Genomic DNA, 20604 nt, shown 5'->3' with positions numbered 1-20604 from the left:
TTGGGCGGTTGGCTTCCTGGTAGCCTGGGCGCCATGGCGCTGCCTTGGTTGCAGCGAGTTGAGCTTTTGCTCTTCACTGCCGCCTTCCTGTGCGGGGCTTTGGCGGCCGCGACGCTGACCCGGACCCAGGTGCGGCTGCGGGGGCGGGCTGGCCTTGGGGTCCAGCAGGCTTACGTAGGGGGTTGGACAGGGTGACTACACCGGACCTGGGGTTAGAACGTTCCAAAGTTGTTTCCACCCCAGAGGAACTGGACAAGCTTCCAGTCGAACTTCATAAGCTACTAGGGTTTTGAAACACACAGGCCGTCTCTGCACCCATCCAGTAATAGGAACATTTGTAAAACAGTGTAGCAGAGAAATCGTGATTGTTAACAAAGTATGTGAAGTGAGGAAACATACAACTGTGTACATTTGAGTCTTGCCTACTGCTGGGTAGTTTTGGTGATAGGATACTTTGAATCACTATAGGAGTCTAAAACACCTACTTACTCCTGCTCACAGAGAAGGGCAAACTTGTGATTTCTCTTAGGTTCCTTATAGTTATAACCTTTTGAATTCGGATCCTTCTGGGCCCTGAGATATTGTTCCCAACAGATCCATCAGTCTCCCTGTTCACCTCAACTTGTGAACTAGTCCTTACATATGACAGGAACCTACATCTCGGGTACTGAACTGAAATGGACTTAACAGCTTCTCTCCACAGGGCTCCTTTGGTGGTAACTGTCCCTTGTATGGTGTGGCTGCACTCAATGGCTCCTCTCTGGCCTTGTTAGGTCCCTCAGCCCCTTCCCTCTGCTACTTCGTGGCTGGGGCTTCAGGCATCCTGGCGCTCTACTGCCTTCTGCTTCTCTTCTTCTGGGTCTACAGTAGCTGCATCGAAGACTCCCACAGGTGATTGCCCTACTGATGACAAAGGGCCGAGGTGAGATGAGTCCCACCTCGGCCACAAAGCTTGTTTTCTCTTCCTCAGAGGTTCTATAGGGCTCCGAATTGCTTTGGCCATCTCAGCTACAGCCATCTTCCTGATCTTAGTGTCTGCCTGTATACTTCGATTTGGCACCAATTCTTTCTGCAATTCCATCATCTCCTTGAACCTTACAATTAGGTAATGGGAGAGGGAGGGAAGCCTGACAGGGACTGTCCTTCTGTAGGGGACATGTCGCTCATTTAAGTTCCTACTTTATCCCCTTCCTTTGGCCCTTGTCTCTGATGACACAGATGTGCTTAGAGCATGTCCCCCTCTTTCTCACAACTTGTTTCTTTAACCTTGTTTCACAGCTGCTCTGAAGCCCAGAAAATCTCATGGACACCTCCAGGAACTGCTGTGCAGTTTTACTCCAGCCTACACACTGCTGAAGTGAGACACAGGGATATGCTAAGATTAAGCAACTGTAGCTTAAGCGTGTTCACCATGTAGTATGTGCTTGGCTGTACTTCATTCACAAGCTCAGAGTAGCTATGGGGCTTGTCACCTTAGTCTGATCAGACTGTGTGGGTAGGATTGGATTGGAGCCAGCTTCCCACCTCATACTCCTGTTCTCTTTCACAGACCTCTTCTTGGGTGAATCTGATATTGTGGTGTCTGGCTTTGCTGCTCCAGGCCATGCAGTGCAAGTTTAAAGCCACATCATACCAACCCCAAGAGAGGGGTGACCAAGAGTGGAGCTCTGAGACAGATGCTCTTGTTGGGCACCACCAGTCTCACTCCTGAAGAATACTCAAGTGCTTTCTACAACCAGAACCTGCATGCCCAAGTGCTTTTAATCCTCTCGTCTCAGTACAGCCCTGTTTATATTAGAAACCTCAGTTTTCCCTCCAGGAGGGAAACATTCAAATAGGACACTTATGCTTTTTCTCCTTAAACTTTTTTTGTACCAAAATAATATATTACTGTTCTTCATCATGGCATGGATTTCTTGATGTTAAATAGATGAGAGGACAGAATGATGGCTTAAGTCGGCACGTATCAAGCCTTTTGGAAGAGATTTATTGGCTGTTAGTGAATTCGGGGCACCTTTTTATTGTCCTGGTAGTCTCCTCATCCCTAAGGGTTTTGCATCGTCTGAGAAGGGTAAGCCATTTTTCACAGGCTCCGGTAGGCACCCACAGTGTTATCAAAGAGTTGAGTGTTGGGAAAGTGTCCAGCTTTGTCCAAAAGGAAGTAGAAGCTCCGGCCTTTGACTTTCAGAGGCAGCATAGCAGGAACTTCACCTCTGTGAGCCATGCAGGAAATCTGGTTCAAGGGAACTGTGAAACAGGTACCCAAGCCAAAGGGGGCATAGGTGGTCAATGTCACCTGCTGCCCTCCTGCAAGGAGCATGACTGACCGCACAGATCGGAGTGAGTAGAGGAGACCAGCACCAAGGACCAAGACTCCTGCAGGGAGGCAAAGTGGGGTAAAAGGTTATACAGACACCCCCACCCCCACCCCTTAGAGTCAAATTGCTGTAATGGAAGTAACAGTTTTGAGCAATTACACTCTAAAACTTTAAAGGGTTCCTAAATCCCTTTTTAAAAAAAAAAGAAAGGTAGCTAGGCAGTGGTGGTGCACGCCATCACTAGGGAGGCCGAAACAGTTCTTGAAAAAACAGACAGGGTCTATTATTCCATGCTGGCTGCAAGCTTGCTATATGTTCAATAACTTTTAATTTGTGATCTTCTGTCCAAATCCAGATTACATCTGGATGCTATCATATATGTTTAGGCAGTGTTGAGGACTAAACCCTAGACCTTATGCATACTAGGCAAGCACTCTTAGAAACCAAATTGAGCCATGTCCCCCACCCCATCGACATTTTTATAGATGGCCAGCTCTATTGTTAAACGGAGAAAATGCGTTCGTGGCTTCAAATACCTGCTCGTGGCTAGTGTGAGGGGCAGATCTTGGACTACTGTATGCAGGGTGAGGATGCAAGGCATTCAGGGACTTGATTACACCACACCCATATCGTGTGTCCCACTTTTTTGAAAGCCCCTTTTTTGCTAAGTGAGCGTTGTGCTCACAGCCCCACAGCAATTTGGAGCCCAAGCGCTTACCCATCGTGCCGCAACCAACAGCCAGCCCGTAGCGCCAGAGTGCGAAGCGCAGGTCCTGGTAGCTCCGGTTGGGAGCCTCCGCAGGTACTCGGCTCAGAGGTCTGGACAAGGCTGCAACAGCCAGGGAGGTCCAGAAGATGCCCTGACCCGCACAAAACAGTCCAAGGATGGCAAAGAAGCGGCCCCGCTCGTGCTGGAAGAGCAGCACATCCCGTGGAACCCCATTTTGCAAATACCGGGGCACATTTTGGGACCGCAGCACGGACAAAAGGTGCCTGACATACCGCGGAGGCAGAGACGCCACCATGGCGGCGCACTTCCGTCTCCGGGGCGGGACTTCCTATCACGGCGAACTTGCCCGCCCCTCCTGCATTGAGAGGGAAACAAGCCAGTAATGGGACACAAACTACAATATCACTCTTTATCTTAAAAAGTAAAGGGAATCCTGGGGTTAAGTACACAGAGCACCTAAGTCCTTCGGGTAGTTTAGTGTCAGCTCTACAAAGTAAGCTTTGGCTTCCTGGCACCATGAGGCTCAATCTTCCGGAAGTATTCTCTAAGTCTTCCAGAAGGTAGGTGAGGAGGATGAAGCGGCCCTTCCTCCTCTGTCACAGTTACAGGGTGGCCTCGGGCTGGACAGGAGACGGCAGATGACAGCCAGACAATATTATCCAGGGGCTATTTACAAGGAGACTTTTCTTGTGATCATTTCATAAACGCTACTTCCGGAATCTCTCCCTTGGCCTGCAGAAAGATAAAATGTAAGTAGAACCAGGCACCTCTCTCCCACCTTCCCTGCCCAGCTACTGTGACTCCCTGGCTGTCCTGGCATTCTCTATGTAGACTAGGCTAGCCTCAAACTCAGAGATCTGCCTCCCTCTGCCTCCCAAATGCTGGATTAAAAGGCAAGCATCACCATACCCAGCCTTCATCTGACCCTTTTTAAAGGCTCAAGAAATCCATTTTTAGCCACAAAAAAAAATTCCCATACTTTACCTTGAGAAGAGTGAAGGCCTGAGCAGATCTGGTGTAGTCCCAGTTATTGTCTTGAAGGCACCTAGAGTATGATTAAAATAGGAAGCCACATAAGAACCAAAATGCAGTCAGTCACCAAAATCCAACCCACAGAAAAAGTCACCAATGTTTTTCATTAAGTTTACACAGGGTCACACCACTTGTACAAATAAAACATAAAATGTTTACCAAAAATAACCAACGTGTAGTTTTACACTGGTAGGGAACGATTTACACGGTTTAAAAACTATGTTCCAGCTGGGCAAGACTTTTAATCCTATCACTCTGGAGAGGCTGAAGCAGGTGGGTATCTCTGTGAGTTTGAGGTAAACCTGGACTACAAAGTGACTTCCAAGCATCGAAGGTGCAAGTGAGACCCTGTCTCAAATACAGACCCACATATAAAAAGGCTTTGGTACTTAGGAATGCACCTATAGTTCTAGTTCCCTTGGAATGCTCAGGCTCACTGGAATCTAGGACTTGGTAAAGAGTTGAAGCCCAGTTTTGACAACTTAGTGAGACCCTGTCTCAAAATGACAAAACAAAAAAAAAATCAAAGAAAAACAAAAACAAACGAAGGCGGCGTGGTGGCGCACGCCTTTAATCCCGTCAGGTGGATCTCTGAGTTCGAGGCCAGCCTGGTTTACAATACAAAGTGAGTTCCAGGACAGCCAGGGAAAACAGAGAAACCCTGTCTCAAAAAAACCAAAAGAGGGCTGGTGAGATGGCTCAGTGGGTAAGAGCACCTGACTGCTCTTCCGAAGGTCCAGAGTTCAAATCCCGGCAACCACATGGTGGCTCACAACCATCCGCAACGAGATCTGGCGCCCTCTTCTGGAGTGTCTGAAGACAGCTACAGTGTACTTTGCATATAATAAATAAATACATCTTTAAAAAAAAAATAGAAAAAAACAAAAAACAAAAAAACCAAAAGACAAAAAAACCCCAACCAACCAAGCACAAGAAAACTTGGCAGCCAGGCCGATGGCTCATGCCTTCAATGCTTTCAAGGCCGGACAAAAGTCCACAGTAAGGCCATGTTTCCAAACCGCCACCTACAAAGGCTCAGTGGCAGTGACTGCAGCATCTGTGTGTCTAGGTTTAGTCTGTAAGGCCAACTGGGGAAGAGGGGAAGGGGACAGAAAACCAAATGTTCATTTGTGCTTTAAATATTTAAAAATAACCTATGAAGAATTCTTAGTAGGAATCTTTTTATCAAAGCACTATATAATTCACTGTCAGGCCATCTGTTTCCCCTTGGTTTCCGCTATCTATGATCAGCACTCACTTCTGAGACCACTCAAGGTTCATGCCAGACCGGTTAGAAAATGCTTGCAACATTTCCTGCTGTTCTGGGGAAAGCGTGGGTACTGGGCTGGAGGAAGGTGTGGGTGCAGACATGGCGAAGGCTCTTTGGATTTCTTCAGGGCTGGCATTCCGCACAAATAATTCATCATTTACAATACATAGCCTTGGGGACAAAAAACATCTTAAATAAATGGACAAATAACCTCATCTTTCTACCTTGTCTCTGTTTGCAGATCTGTTTACTATCCACATGCCCCTCTCAAGTTCCTTTTCCCCTTTCCCCTTGACTATAGACTAGGTGTTTAGGAGGATTAGCTTACAAACACACTAGAATTATATACTCACTCTCTAACATACTGATAGTTGTGAGTTACTTAATACACTTCTATTGCTTTTCTGCAATTTCCAAAACTAGCTGAAGAATATCCTTACCTTCTAACTATCCTATTGCTTCCCTGGCACTGAAAATAATACCCAAACTGATAAGCTGAGGACTTACCCTGAATTGCTGGCAGGAACAGCAATGAACGTCCTTGTGAAAGCACGTAAAGAATCTCGAGACTTCCTATCCACTGCAATGAGAACGAGCAATGGCTCCTTATAGTCACTGCAGCTTCATCTTCACAATTATCACTCACATCATGGTATTTGATACAAAGAACCCTAACTTGGCCAGGTAAGGATGGTTACTTGGTCATAAGGGAACAGAGGTAGGAGGAAGGGACATATCAGGGCAGGGAGGATAGTTACAGAACTTGCTGTGTGCTGTAGGAAGTGAAACAACTTAGAAAGTGTTAGCCTATGGCCTGGTAAAGTGTCTGAAGTCATTTCACTGCCTGAAGTATCACTGTGCAAGAGTATTATGAAATCATTTAACAAAACAGAAAAAAAGAATGCATGATTCAAAGGTACTACAACTTTCCCAGATCCAGAGAATTAACACAGGGATGGAAATGGATACTTCTTGACTCAACCTACACTGTTATGGTCCCCAGGCAGATAAGACATACTGCAGATAAGACAGGTGGGAAGAATTTTAAGGCCAAACCAAGATGGACTAGGCAAAATAGGAAGGCGGTCAGAGAAGAAAAGGGATGAGAAGATAACTAGGAAACTAAGATACTGAGAAAGGTTCAGAACTAAAAATTCTTACCTTCCTTGAAGACTCCATTGACAGAAAAACACAGTAATGTGCTCTGAAAGAGAAAAAGCACCACAAGTAATGGAGGTTTCTAACCAGAGCCTGAGCCACCTCATGCAGTGAATGCTAAGCCCATTATCCACCCCACTTCTGGGCTTCTGTTAGGAGAGAATAGGCACTTACTGTTTGGGCACTTATATCTACCACGAAGGCGTTAATGTCATGTTGAGTTTTGGGTAACTCATTGAGGAAGGCAACGACATTAAGACGTGTATGCTTTAAGAGTCGGAACCGCTGGGCTGCAAGCAGAAGGAAGAGAAACCAAGGTTAGGGCACATCCACACTGACTAGCTCTACTGATTGTTTCCCATTTGGACTGCTCACACAATGTACTTACTGGGTTCTTTAAGCTTCTTCACATTTCTGCTGTCTTTGACGTATTCAGCTAAGTTGTTTCTGGAAAATAAGAGGGAATGATGGTGGTGGTCAGAACAGTGGCCTCTATCTCCCACAGAATCCTGTGATTCTGATAGGTTCTGACATGTGACACTTACCGGACAGGGTTCTGAGGGTTGTAAGGAATGCTTAGCGAGCAACAGGCGCCATCATGGTAGGCATCCAGGAGACCCTGGCGGTCTCCTGAGTCATAAATTGCATAGTACCTGTAAAGAAAGTTAAAAGTCTGAATTCTGTGTCTGGAACCAAAAGGACACACCAGTAAGTATGCATAGGCCAGTCATTATCCCCAGCACTAAGGGATCCTGGGATACTCACTGCTTCAAGAAGTGCAGGACCAGACTCTTTAGGTTCTCTGTTCCAAAATAGCTTCCCTGAAATCAAACAAGATATTAAGATCACAGGACCAATATGCTCCCCACTCACAGTTCTAATTCTAACCCCAATTCTGACCTTGCAGGGTGGTAACATTGTAGGGGCTTCGACATCAAAGGAAATTGGAGGGGGTAGCTCATGGCCATCCTGTGAAAAGAAGTGAATGCAATATGAGAAACTGAAGAAAGACTGGATTTGTGAGCATAGAGAAAAGCTGAACGACACGGAGAGCGTGCAGGGATCCTATATAAACTTTGTCCACAGGCATTTCTAAGATGACGATTACCACTGTTAGCAGATTCTCAAACAAATCTGCACACCCACATTGGTGGTCACAAAATAGAGGCAAGACCTTGGTTGTCCCTGTTCTTGAGAACAAAATGTTAGACTTACCAGGCGTAATAACTTGGGAAATCGTTCGCGAATGGCGCTGTCAAGAACAGGACAGAAGTGAGTGACGCTTCAGAGCCATCATGCCTCCTGGGCTGCTCTAGGAGCAAATACACCAAAAACCCGAGGAACAGCCCATCCCATCCTGCTTATCGCCCACTCCTCCCCAGCTTAAACCTGGGGACAAGAACCCCCATTCCCCTCCTCACCAGGGGCACCCCCTTCTTAATTGCCTTGAAGGCTGGCTCTGCTGTCTTGCTGCCTGATCCCGAGTGCCACAGGAGGACACTCTCAGCCCAGGCTTTAAGCCTAGGGCTGCCTTCCCCACCTTGCCCCCCTTACCTTCCACCTACTCACCTGTGCAGCCCCGGGAGGAGGGAATGGGGTTGGAGCCCAGGGGCTCCGCTGCCTCACCAGGTATCCACCAGTTCTGCCAGGTCTGGCCTTCGCCAAGACCAGAACACACCACAAGTATGGCACAGGATGTTGGGGCAAGGAGATGAACAAGACAGGGCTCAAGGAGGAGGAAAGAAAAGAGACCAAGGGAAAGGAGAAGAGAAATGGAGAAAGGTAGGGCAGGAACAAGAGAGAAATGGAGAGACAAAGAGGAAGCAAAGCAACAGGGACAGACCTGAAGGCAGAGGCATTCAGAAAAGAATGGCAGAAAGAAAGACCTCCTGATACAGCCCTTTCCTTCAGCTGCCCTTTTCCTGTGGTCCCAAGGTAGAAATGAAGAATAAATCCTATAATGATTTGCAGTTGCTGTTGGCCAGGTCTCTGTCTGCTCTCTGGGTCCCGGTTTAAGCTGGGCGTGGGAGGTAAAGCAGCCACGGGGCCAGGAAACCTCCCTCAGAAGACATGAGGGTTCAGGCCTCTGCCGAGTTGGGGGGGTGAGGGTCTGTGCCCCACCTCAGTTGGCCCCCAAGTTCTCTCCTGATGGCCCCTCTGCGACTGTGCCTGTCTTAGGTTGTTCCTTCCCTGAGGAATCTTACCCGTCTCTGGCTAACCAGCCATCCTCCGGGGCCAAGCAGGGTGACGTGAGGTGTGCGAGTGAGGGAGGGGCTGTGCCCCTGACAGGGTCATTTCTCTGTCTCCTTGGTAGCAGATGCCCCTGTGGCCTCCACGCCCAGCACTTGCCTTGGGATCCCCCTCGCCTGCTGGCGGGGCCCCGGCTTTGATCACATCTTAGGGAAACCCAGATTTCTTCTCCAGGAAAGGCCCAGTTCACAGCACTGGGCAAGAGAGACCAATAGCATGGTACCAGCCTCCAAGAGGCATCAACGTCAGCATGGGCAGAAAGGACCAGGCCACAGCCTTGGCTAAGTGGATCATGAAAATAAAGAGTCCCTCTTGATACAATGGCAAGAGGGACCATGCAAGGACAAAGAAGGCCTGTCTCAGTAGACAGTTCCAATAAGAGAGGACTTTCTCACAGCCTAAGTACACCAGGCTTTTGGCTGAAGACAAACACACAGGTAGGGCATATATAAGACACCTCCACATCAGAACAGAAAAGGGGAGGTGCTCTTCCTGGAATAACAGGTAGGGAGATTCTAGAAAAGGCTGTATTCAAGAAAGAAGGAGAAAGGCCAGAGAACTAGAGAACAGAAGTCAGGTGAGAAGAAAGGAGAGATCTGGGACAGAGCTAGGAGACATAGACAGGCAGAAAGGAATGCGTGCTCCTCCTCCCAAAGAACAGGTGGTTCCAGCTCAGGGCTGCATGTTCTCCTGTAGACGGGCACTGATCAGGGTGCATTAGCTCAGCCTCCCAGGGGTGAATGTCCCCAGGAGGGGAGACAGAGACTACAACTGACCTGATATAGCTGGACTGGTCTCCGAAGTTGTCACACATGGGGTTTCTGTCAAGCCACAGCTCTTCCAGCTTCAACCCTTTTATCTTGTCTAATTCCCGCTCAGTCTTCAACTGTGAAGGATGAGGAGAGAGTAAAAGGGAAGAAACAGACCTTACTAAGAATAGCAGCTGGATTCCCACACTTCTAAATCCTAAGTTCTCTTTCTTGCTTCCCACTATGGCCAGTCACACTCTCCTGGCTCCATCATCACAGAAACACAGCACGAGTCAGTGTGATGGCTCAGTGGGCAGGAGCTCTCGCCTCATAAGCATCACAGCCCAAGAACCGAGTCAGTGTGATGGCTCAGTGGGCAGGAGCTCTCGCCTCATAAGCATCACAGCCCAAGAACCCACGTGGAAGCAAAGACCCAACTCCCAACACAGTCTGACCTCCACCTCCATAGTCAGTTAACTATTAAAAACAAAAGCACCCCTAGATATCAGTCTTACTTCGTTTCCTGAGAGATTTAGGGTCTTTAGGTTTGGCGCCTTCTGCACAATGCTAGACATACCATCCAGCTTGTATAGCTTGTTGCTGCTCAAGTTCAAGGACAATAGCTAGGAACAGAACAAAATTTAGATGTGTTACCATGGGGCAAATCTGTCTCTCATCCTATCCTACCCATCTCACACTGATTTTTAATGCAAAAAAATAAATAAATTAATTAATTAAAAAAAAAAAAAAAAGCTTCACCTCAGGAATGTTCTCTTCAATGATCTGCAGGGTGGCTGCCATACAGCTTCTGCGGTTTAGAACAACATCGATGTTCTGGGCCACCAAATCTGTAGCAAATAGAAAGAAAAGGAAGTCGGAGAGATCTTGCCCATACAGTGTTATAAAGACCAATTGTTTCCCCTCTCCGTTTAGTCAGAACCATTGCTGTAAGTCATACCTGGGTCTGAGCGGAGCCCCTTGAGGTCAAGTGCTTGTTGGTTGCCATCATATCGTTTGCTCATGATCAGCTAGAAGAAGGAAAGCGAAGGGTTTATTCGTCACTGATGGAGACTGAAAGTCTGTTGGACCATGTCACTTGAGCCAGCCTTACCTTGAGCTGCTCTACTTGTTCGGGCTTCAGTTCACGCTGTGCAGTGTAGGGTGGAGCAGAAGCGTTGATGAGGATAGATATCTGAAGAGAAGACAGAAAGGCAAGAACATACTTGAGGGCAGCCTAATCACCAGCACTAAGACTTAGTCCCTTTTAGTGCATGAGCACCAACTGTGCCATGCCAGGCCCTTGTCCACATACCCTTCTGTTTTCTCGATCCTGAATCTTCTGGTTGACGGCCTTTAATGCAGAAGCAGTAGTGGCATCCTCCACAAAAAACTGGGCCCGTGTATTTTCATAGTGAAACTGGAAGAAGAAAAACAAACAACATTCAATCTGGAGTCCACAGGTCCTTCCATAGCCTTTCAGGTCTAACTCTGCCTTACCTCAATGGGATTGAAGGGGACACTGCACTTGCTCTGGATCATGCTCAGAAGCCATGTTTTGTCATACTTTCTACCATAAGGAATCTGGAAGTGAGAGAGAAAGGTACACATGTAACCAAGCCAGCATATTTCAGTTCTCCTTTTATTTTCTGCCAAGATTGAAAGTATTTCCAGTGCTTTATCAGAAAGCATGCTTAATGTGGCATGCATGAGGCTGAGTGATAGAAGGCATTTAGCATGTGTGAGGTCTCAGAGATAGGAAGCATGTTTACATGCATGAGGCTGGTAGAGCCCTTCTATGCTAAAAAAAGCTGGGGTTTTTTCCCTCTTCAAGAAAGGACAGGTGTATGGTTTCCACTTGAGATACAAACATTCCTTAACTCCTTTCCATATACTTATTATTCCTGGCAAGATGACTCAGACAACATGGCTACATATCAAATGTATTAATTCTAAAAGTCCTAAGATATATGTGTTTTACTTGTCCCCTAGAGACTCCATAGAATCACTCTTAGCTTAAGTGTTAGGCTACATCCTGACCACATTTATCAGATTCCCTTTCACATGTCACCTTGCCTATCCTCCTTAACTCTGTTCTTAGATGTTCTAAGACACTCATTTGAGGAAAGAATGGATTAGGATGCTACTTCCCTGTTGAGTAAATGTTAGAGAAAATGGATTAGAGGAGTTAGAGACAGGTGTCAAACACTTTCAATGAGTCTAGTCCTGTTCCTGAATCACCTATTCTTCCAAGTACTCACTGTAATCTTGAACCAGTTCTTGGTGGTCCCATCTTGACTGGTGCCAGCCCCTCCTCTCTCTGGAGCGGCTCTGTCTCTCCGTACAGTAATATGAATTCGATCTCGATCATGCCAACCATCTCCCCGACGGTTAGGCCGGTTGGTATAGGGGTTGCTATTGGGAAGCAGAATTAAATTTCCATAAACACTAGGGAAGATGAACCTGTCCTGCTAGTGAAACTACAGCTACTAAATTGGTTCTGTCAAGTATCACTTTACAAGGTAAGACCAGACACAACAAAGACATCAGGGCTACATAATTCAGTGGGTCACCATTCAAAGCAGACTAATTGGTCACTTACTATCTTACTCGGGGGCCATCCTGGGGATCATTCATTGCTACATCTCCATCATCTTCCTCAAATCGGGAAGACTGTATACCAGAACCACCTCTTCCAGACCTACGATTCCCCTCACCACACTTCCATCGGAAAGGCCCCCGGCCTTTCTTTCTTCTTTGAGGGAAACTAACACGGTCATCATGCTCTGGAGTTGGAAACAGACACAGAAATTAGTAAATGCATGAATGGTCTAAGTTACCTTGGTGTGATCACCAGTTTCTAGTACTCTGTACTCTTGGAAAAAACAGATATGAACTACAAAGGTTCTTTCACAGAGATGCCTATGCCCTAGCCAGAGCAAAGAACTTTATTACATCCACATCGTGAACAAGTTATTGGAAAACTATAGTAATGTTGGGAAATAAAAGGGTGGAGAGGCCAGGCAGTAGTGGCACATGCCTTTAATCCCAGCACTTGGAAGGCAGAGGCAGGCAGATTTCTGAGTTCGAGGCCAGCCTGGTCTACAGAGTGAGTTCCAGGACAGCCAGGGCTATACAGAGAAACCCTGTCTCAAAAATAAATAAATAAATAAGTGGGTCGAGAATGTACCTCAAGGCGCTAGAGAAATGGTTTACCACACCACCACCACAGGGTTTCTCTGTGTAGCTCTGGCTATCCTTGAACTAACTGTAGTCTAGGCTGGCCTCAAACTCAGAGATCCATCTGCCTCTGCCTCCCCAGGTGCTGGGATTAAAGGTGTGGGCCACAACCTCCAGCAAGATGACTTTTTTCTTTTTCTTTTTTTCTTGTATAATACATTCTGACTAGAGCCTCTCCTCCCTCCACTTCTCCCAGTCTTCCCCCCCCCCCAACTCTCCTCCTCCCACCCTTTGTCTACTGTTTCTGTTTCCCTTCAGAAAAGAGTAGGTATCCTAGTGATATCAACTGAACATGGCATAACAAGATGTATGGCATAGTAAGATGCAATGAGACTAGACACAACCTCTCATATCAAGACTGGACAAGGTAACCCTAGAGGAGAAAAAAGGTGCTAAGAACAGGCAAAATAGTCAAGACATCTCCGTTCCAATAGGAGTCCTAAAAAAATCCCAAAGCTAAACACTACAGCATACAGGCAGAGTACCTAGTGCAGACCCATGTAGGCTCTGTGATTGCCACTTCAGTCTCTTATGAGCCTCTAGGAGCCCTGCTTAGTTGATTTTGTGGACTGAATTCTCCTGGTGTCTTCAACCCTTCTGACTCCTACACTTTTTCCTCCTCCTCTTCCTCACAGTTGCCCAAGCTCCACCTTGGATGTGGGTCTCCGCATCTGTTCCCATCAGCTTCCATGCTAGGCCTAGTGACTGGGCTAGTCATAATGTTCTCAAGAAAACTAGCTAGTTGGGGATGGGGGGACTGGAGAGATGGTTCTGTGGTTAAGAGCACTGACTGCTCTTCTGAAGGTTCTGAGTTCAATTCCCAGCAACCACACTGTGGCTCACAACCATCTGTAATGAGATCTGGAGCCCTCCTCTGGGGTGTCTGAAAACAGCTACAGTGTACTTACAGGAAAGAAAGAAAGAAAGAAAGAAAGAAAGAAAGAAAGAAAGAAAGAAAGAAAGAAAGAAAGAAAGAAAGGGAGAAAGAAAGAAAGGGAGAAGGAGAGAGGGAGAGAGAGAGAAAGAAAGGAAGGGAGAGAGAGAAAGAAAGAAAGAAAGAAAACTAGCTTCTCTTCTAGAGGACCAACTTTGATTCTTAGCACCCACCATACTGAGCAACTGTCTGTAGGCCTCCACGGGAACCCCAGGCACTTACATAGTACACAGACATACAAGCAGGTCAAACACTTATATACATAAAAGAAAAATCAAGCCAGGTGGTGGTGGCACACGCCTTTAATCCCAGCACTTGGAAGGCAGAGGCAGTAATAGAAAGCTTGCCTATCACAGTCAATGACCTGGCTTTTATCCTCAGTATCTCCTCAAAATAAACAAACAAGCAACAAAAACAGCCTTTTTCATTTTAGTGTTAGTAGTCCATGGTTTTAACACCAGCAGGAGAATTCGGATTTCAAGGTCATTTACAGCTACACCCTGAATTTAAGATCAATTCATGCTACACGAGGTCTTGTCTTAGTCCAGTCTTTTTTTGTTTGTTTGTTTTTTGTTTTTCGTGACAGGCTTTCTCCGCCTGCCTCCTGAGTGCTGGGATTGAGGTCTTGTCTTAAAACAAAACAAAGTTTAAAAGGCAGAAGGGAAGAGTCTTCCCACAAGTTCATGAGCAACCTTAACTAAACTCAGGTTAGAGGCTGAAGAGACCACTCAATGACTAGAGTACTTGCTGCTCTTCTAGAGGACCCAGAATTAGCTTCTGGCACCCACACAGTAGTTCATAGCTGTACCACTGGGAATCAAAGCTGGTATTCTGGAAAGTGTTCTTTTTTTTTTTTTTTTTTTTTTAATTTTTTTGATTTACTTTATTTATATGAGTACACTGTAGCTGTCTTCAGACACACCAGAAGAGGGCATCAGACTCCATATAGATGGTTGTGAGCCACCATGTGGTTGCTGGGAATTGAACTCAGGACCTTCGGAAGAGCAGTCAGTGCTCTTACCCGCTGAGCCATCTCTCCAGCCCTGGGAAGTGTTCTTAAGCAATGAGTCTCCATGAATACACTCTTGACCCCATCATTTGTCAACATTTCCAGGTTTTCCAATAACTTGTTCCTGATGTTTATGTCCTATAAAGATCTTTCTTTTGGCCAGGGCTCTGGAGTCTGTATGGAAGTTGACTTTGTAGTTAATTCCAGGGAATCCAGTACCTTCTTCTGGCCTCTGCAGGTACCAGACATACACAAATATACATACAGACAAAATAGACATAGGGAAAAAAAAAAAACCATAGAAAGAGTAGGGTTGGAGAGATGGCTCAATGGTGTAGAGCACTGGCTGTTCTTACAGAGGTCCTGAGTTCAATTCCCAGCACCCACAGTGGTTCATGACTATCTATAAAGGAATCTGATGCCTCCTCCTGGCATGCAGGTGTACATGCAGCAGAACACTTATACATTAAATAAATTAATAAACAAATATGTAAAAATAAAAAAAGAGTAATGAAAGGTGAATACAATTCAATTACAACTGTGTACATGTATAAAATTAACCCACCCCCCTTGCCGGACGTGGTGGCACACACCTTTAATCCCAGCACTTAGGAGGCAGAGGCAGGAGGATTTCTGAGTTCAAGGCCAGCCTGGTCTACAGTGTGAGTTCCAGGACAGCAATGGGCTACACAGAGAAACCGTGTCTCAAAAAAACAAAAAACAAAACAAAAAAAAAAAAAACCCCAAATCACCCTTAGAATTTAAAGAAAAAAGAAAACCAAAACTACCCAGAAACCAGATCCTACAGAGAAAAATAAAATGTGGAAGTGTGGGCAACCCCAAAATATAACCAGACTCCTGAAAACCACCTAAAATCTGCCACTTGCATTTTCTTTTGCTTATGTGTACAGTTGATGGTGACAGAACCAGATGTTACGGCCACCACCTGCAATCCTGGAAATTGGGAAATGGAGGCTTCAATTACACAAGAAATCAAAGCTATGCTGGGCTACATGAGATTCTATCCCAAAAAATAAAAAATTCTTATAAATAGGATGTATTTAAAGTCTCCTAAAAACAACTACCATCTCCTGCACTCTGAACTTGCGAAATGCTAGTTTCTTTGAGCAAAAATAGCCTGCACCTCGAGGGACTTATTGATTCAGGGACTGGTGCAGGTTCCACAGTGGGGACTGTTCTCCAATATAACCACGGTAGGGAGGTAGGGAATGTTCTCCAATATAACCATTGTTTGAAGCAGGAGGATTCCAAGTTCCAGATAAGCTAAGACCCTGCCTTAAAAAGGGGAAGAAGCCAAACATAGTGGCACATATCTTTAATCCCAGACAGTGGCAGGCAGAGAACTGTTGAGTTTTGAATGCCAGCATGGTCTACTCAGTAAGTTCTAGAACAGATAGAACTACTCATTGACACACTGTTTCAATAAATAAATTAATAAACAAACAAACCAACCAAGTGTGGTAGTACAATGTTTAAGAGAAGAGGACTGGAACTCCAGAGTTCAAGGCCAGACCAGGATTGAGACCTGTCTCTCTTAGTGTGTGGTCTGCATAGATGTAGACAAAACAAATAAAAGGAGGGCTGAGGATACAGCTCAGTTGATAACGTGCTTGCCTATCCTATCCTTCACACACACACACACACACACACAAAGATCACCCAGGCTGAGACTGAGGCTGAGGCAGAATTTGAAACTTCAAGTCAGTCTGCACAACTTGGTGAACCATCTCAAAAAAATAACAGTCGGGCATGGTGGCACATGCCTTTAATCCCAGCACTTAGGAGGCAGAGGCAGGCGGATTTCTGAGTTCAAGGCCAGCTTGGTCTACAAAGTGAGTTCCAGGACAACCAGGACTAAACAGAAAAACCCTGTCTTGAGAAAAAACAAACAAACAAACAAAAAAAAAAAACCAAGGGATTTTCATCCCTCCTTGTCTATAGCTCTGTGGGAGAACAGAAGGCCTGGCACACAGGGGATGACCTGGAACCACTGATCCTCTTACCTTAAACAGTGCACTACTACACTTGGTTCTATTTATTTACCTTTTTGCCAGACCTTGAGTTTAACCCTAGGACCCCACCTCCAAAAAAAAGTAAAAGTCTATGAGGCAGGCATATGCCATGCCTGCCTGCAATACCGAACTTGGGAAGCTGACACAGGGGAGACTGACTGAGGCCAGTCTGGGATAATAGGGCTGACCCTATAAGGGAGAATTAGCCTTCCCTTGGGATGAATTCCCTAAATGGTAAGCTTTAGAAACAAATATATACACATTAACACTAAATGGACTCTGCATGTTGGATGAATTTGGGGAGAGAGGTGACAATGGGGATGGCTAGAGGAAGGAGACCAAGTAATTATATTTGAATTAAAATAAAGGTTCATTGGGTAGCTATTTTTCAGGCCTGGATAAATCATCAGTATTACACAAATACAAAAAAAGTATAACTTTCAAAGAAATCCACCTAATATCTAGCATCCTCTAAACAATGATCCTCTCCAAGCGACCCTAGTAAAAAGGAATACATTAAGAGACCGTGAAACTACGGTTCACGGAAAAAAATTCCCACTCCAGTTACTGTGTTCTAGGCACTTGATAGAAATGATTTCATACGCGCACACACACACACAAGCACACACACTTGGGAGACAGGTACCCACAAGAAAGAGGCGGAAAACAAGGCCTGAAAGTTTAACTCACTCGGGGTTAGCACAGCCAACTCCAGATTCAAACCTCAGCTGTCATAGTGTCCTAACCACCACAATGAATTAACATGTCAGGGTAGGTTTCCGACTAGAAATTTGGTAAACAATAAGCAGCAAGCTACAAGAACAGACTGATCGTATTAAAAAAATGAAAAAGAAAGAAAGAAAAATAGGGCACCAGGGTAGCCCACGAACAAGCAACTACTGACTCACATTTAAAGGAAGAGTCGGGCCGCCAAACTGAACTGACAGGCATCAACCACCCTCAAAGTTGAAAGGAATCTTGTCACCCCACCCCTGAGCCACAGGTTCTCCAACGCCTGAATCCCGGCGACTCTGGAGCCCCTGGGTCCCGCGGCGCCCGGCGCCCCGCGCCCCCTGCCCGCGCGGCCACCGCTACCTACGGACGTAGGGCTCCTCGCGGCCTCCCGCCCCCGGGCTGAGGCCTAGGCCAGGGCCGCCCACCCCAACCCACCGCGTCGCCTCCCGGCCCGAGGCCCCGCACTGACCGTTGTATGACTTCCCTTCGTCCGCCATGGCACAGGCAGGTACAGGGACGGGCTCAGGCGCAGAACCTAACGCCACCAAACGCCAAGGAGCCTTGACGCTCAGGACAGAAGCTCTCCTACGACCGGCGCCACCGCATTTATCCGGCGAAGCACGTCGCGCGCCGCCGACGTCCCCAGGATGTGGGTGGTGCCGCGGGACGTGAACGCGCTCTCTGAGCCTGCGCAGAAGCAGGGCGGCCACTCGGGGGCGTGGCCAGGCCCTCCGAGGCCCGCCCACGGCCGGAGCTCCGGCCGGATGGCCTATCGGCCGGGCCCGCCTTCCTACTTCTTCGCTGGCCGGGCCCGGGAGCTAAACCGTCTGCGTTAGCACTGAACTCAAGAGGAGCAGGGATGAGGGCTACACACAAGAATGGAGACCTGGACTCTGAACGGGAGTAACGGCCCACAGTCCCCGCCGGTGGGATCCCGGCAGCGAGTAAGTCGCAGCTCAGTTCCTTGCCAGCCGCTGGCCTATGCCCTGTTAGCTTTTCTCATCTCCACGACGGATTATGACGAAATAGAAAATTGGAATGTAAGCCCCACTGGAGCAGGAACCTTAACTAATGCGCAACTTTTCTTCCTTCAGCACAGTATCATGCCCAGTGTGAATTAAACGAAATCCTATCCCTTGTAGGTCTTTAAATTGACTAATGAAAAAAGATCTTTTTAAATTGACTAATGAAAAAAAAAGTCAAGTCGGGCGTAGTGGAGCAGGTCTTTAAACCCAGCATTTGGAAGACAGAGGCAGGCGGATCTTTGAGTTTGAGGCCAGTCTTGGCTCTATTGAAATCTCTAGAACAGCCAGAGCTATGTAGAGACCCTTCCTCAAAAAATAAGCTTTAGTCTTACTATCAATACTGTGTCCACTTCAGAGATAGGGAACGCTACATAGACCATCTCAAAACAAAATCAGGGATTTAGTAAGCCTTAAGCCTTGATCTTCACTCAAGGCCCTAGCATACTGAACCCTAATTGGTAGACCTAGGTCAGCTAGGTAGGTAGCTAGGGAAAGTTACTAGTTTTGGGTTTTGTTTTGGTTTTTTGAGACAGGGTTTCTGTAGAACTCTGGCTGTCCTGAAACTTGCTTTGTAGACAAAGTTGGCCACAAACTCAAGAAATTCACCTGCTTCTAACTCCCAAGTGCTGACTGAAACTTTTTAATGTCAAACCCAAGAGCTCTTCTAGGAAACTTTTTTGGTGTGGCTAGGACTATTGCAGCCTCAGATTCCTTGGATCCAGACGCTGCTGTGGGAGGGGGAAGCAGATGGGGTGCTGGTAGGCATGGAGCATGACTTTAATACTCATCAGAAAAGACAAAACAATTCATTAACTCCCTTGAGGTCTGTGTTAGGTGGGTTGCCTCCATCTTGCAGTGGTTTTGCTGAGGAACTTAGAAGGTACCAAAAAGCTGAGTACAAATTGGAGCTGGGCACAAATTCTCTTCTCATAGCAGTAGAGCTCTTCACTCTGGTCAAAAATCAGGACCAAGTGATTTGAAGATACAAACAGGCTCAAACTGTTGGGTACTGTCTTGGAAGTTGCCACCCAATTATGAACCCACTTAGTCCAAAGGAAAATTCTTATGAAGTGCTGTTGTACTTGGCTACTCGCTTCTAGGAGGGAGTTGTGGGTACAGAGCTCCAGAACTACCCTATCAGTAGGGGCCCATCAGAGCCACTGACTTAACCCTTTTGGTTCTGGTATTGGGCAGTGGTTAGCTTTCTGCTAAGTCCACGACGATCCCCTCCCCCCCAGAAATGACATCAACACTAGTGAGGCTGACAGTCTTGCTGTAATTGGGAGGAAACAGGCTGCAGCATGTTTGGCATATTGAGAGTCACCAGTAGCCAAAGTCAGGTTTGTGCAGGCAACTGTAGGGCTCAGAGCCCCCTCACCTCACATGGTGAGGAGAAGGTGGCAGTCAAGTTCTAGCTGACCCAGATGATGAAGTTGGTCCCTTGGATACTTTTACTTCCTTGCCTCTCAAGAAGGAAGGGCATTTTCTCCTCTTGCTGCCAGTTACCTTTGGGGGAGGCTGGTTATAGGCTTATAAAAATCTCAAGGTGGAGACAACCTCCCCCACTGGCCTCTAGCTGGCTTCTGTTCCCAGCCACTTCACAGCAGAGTCCAAATCCAGAACCAGTGTGTTTCATGGGCCTGAGGGTAGGACAGAGTGGCCAGAGACAAGGGTGGGGAATCAGGGACACTGGCCATTCTTAGCAGTTCCAAGAAAATGGCCTTTCTCCCAACCACCTTGCACAGGCTCAGTGGCAATAGTAGCCACCTGTCTTCCCAGGAAGGTCCCAAGCCCTCCATGGAGTGGCTCAGAATGAGGGAGGAGGGTTCAGGCAAGGAAGACCACAAAGATGATGAAGAAGACAATGAGGATGAGGAAGATTTTGACCATGAGCCACCGATTGGAGGTAACTGACTGGAAGTACTTGAGGATCTCTGAATGGGCTGCCTCCACATCCAGCTGGGCTCCAAGCACATTCTCGTCGATCCTGGAGACAGCCAGGAGATAAACAGAAGGACACTGGGTTAAAAAGATTGAAGACATCCATTTATTGATATGGAAAGGTGATCACAATATGTGGAAGTAAAAAGTGTTTCATACTGTGTGAATTTTTTTTTTTTTGGT

The 20604-nt window shown here is 46.7% G+C and overlaps 4 protein-coding genes across 8 annotated transcripts in view; 1 reads left to right on the top strand and 3 right to left on the bottom strand.

The window, feature by feature from the left end:
• The first annotated feature begins 2 nt into the window (after nt 1–2).
• Tmem179b (transmembrane protein 179B) lies at nt 3–1903 on the top strand. The gene is made up of 5 exons (XM_021151550.2): nt 3–129; nt 704–891; nt 971–1105; nt 1279–1357; nt 1550–1903. The coding sequence occupies exons 1-5, from the start codon at nt 34–36 to the stop codon at nt 1709–1711; spliced, it is 660 nt and encodes a 219-aa protein (XP_021007209.1). The 5' UTR covers nt 3–33; the 3' UTR covers nt 1712–1903.
• A 61-nt stretch (nt 1904–1964) lies between these two features.
• On the bottom strand, nt 1965–3437 carry Tmem223 (transmembrane protein 223). The gene is made up of 2 exons (XM_021151551.2): nt 3037–3437; nt 1965–2376 (listed from the first exon to the last, which is right to left on the bottom strand). The coding sequence occupies exons 1-2, from the start codon at nt 3341–3343 to the stop codon at nt 2084–2086; spliced, it is 600 nt and encodes a 199-aa protein (XP_021007210.1). The 5' UTR covers nt 3344–3437; the 3' UTR covers nt 1965–2083.
• Nucleotides 3438–3443: 6 nt separating this feature from the next.
• Nucleotides 3444–18109, bottom strand: Nxf1 (nuclear RNA export factor 1). The gene is made up of 21 exons (XM_021151548.2): nt 17925–18109; nt 12107–12290; nt 11766–11919; nt 11005–11088; nt 10820–10924; nt 10619–10699; nt 10466–10535; nt 10267–10355; nt 10023–10130; nt 9535–9644; nt 7724–7760; nt 7409–7477; nt 7274–7329; nt 7054–7161; nt 6897–6955; nt 6683–6798; nt 6512–6554; nt 5858–5930; nt 5339–5521; nt 4033–4093; nt 3444–3780 (listed from the first exon to the last, which is right to left on the bottom strand). The coding sequence occupies exons 1-21, from the start codon at nt 17950–17952 to the stop codon at nt 3742–3744; spliced, it is 1857 nt and encodes a 618-aa protein (XP_021007207.1). The 5' UTR covers nt 17953–18109; the 3' UTR covers nt 3444–3741.
• Nucleotides 18110–19736: 1627 nt separating this feature from the next.
• Stx5 (syntaxin 5) overlaps nt 19737–20604 on the bottom strand; it is a 16636-nt gene continuing 15768 nt past the window's right edge. For all 5 annotated transcript variants that reach the window (XM_021151545.2, XM_021151547.1, XM_029472355.1 and 2 more), the window contains one exon: nt 19737–20467. In XM_021151545.2, coding sequence (XP_021007204.1) covers nt 20308–20467 — 160 coding nt within the window. In that variant the 3' untranslated portion in view covers nt 19737–20307. The remainder of the gene's footprint in view (nt 20468–20604) is intronic.

Source organism: Mus caroli, chromosome 19 (assembly GCF_900094665.2).
Source record: "Mus caroli chromosome 19, CAROLI_EIJ_v1.1, whole genome shotgun sequence".
NCBI classification, from domain to species: Eukaryota; Metazoa; Chordata; class Mammalia; order Rodentia; family Muridae; genus Mus; species Mus caroli.
This window is presented reverse-complemented; position numbering and strand designations above follow the sequence as displayed.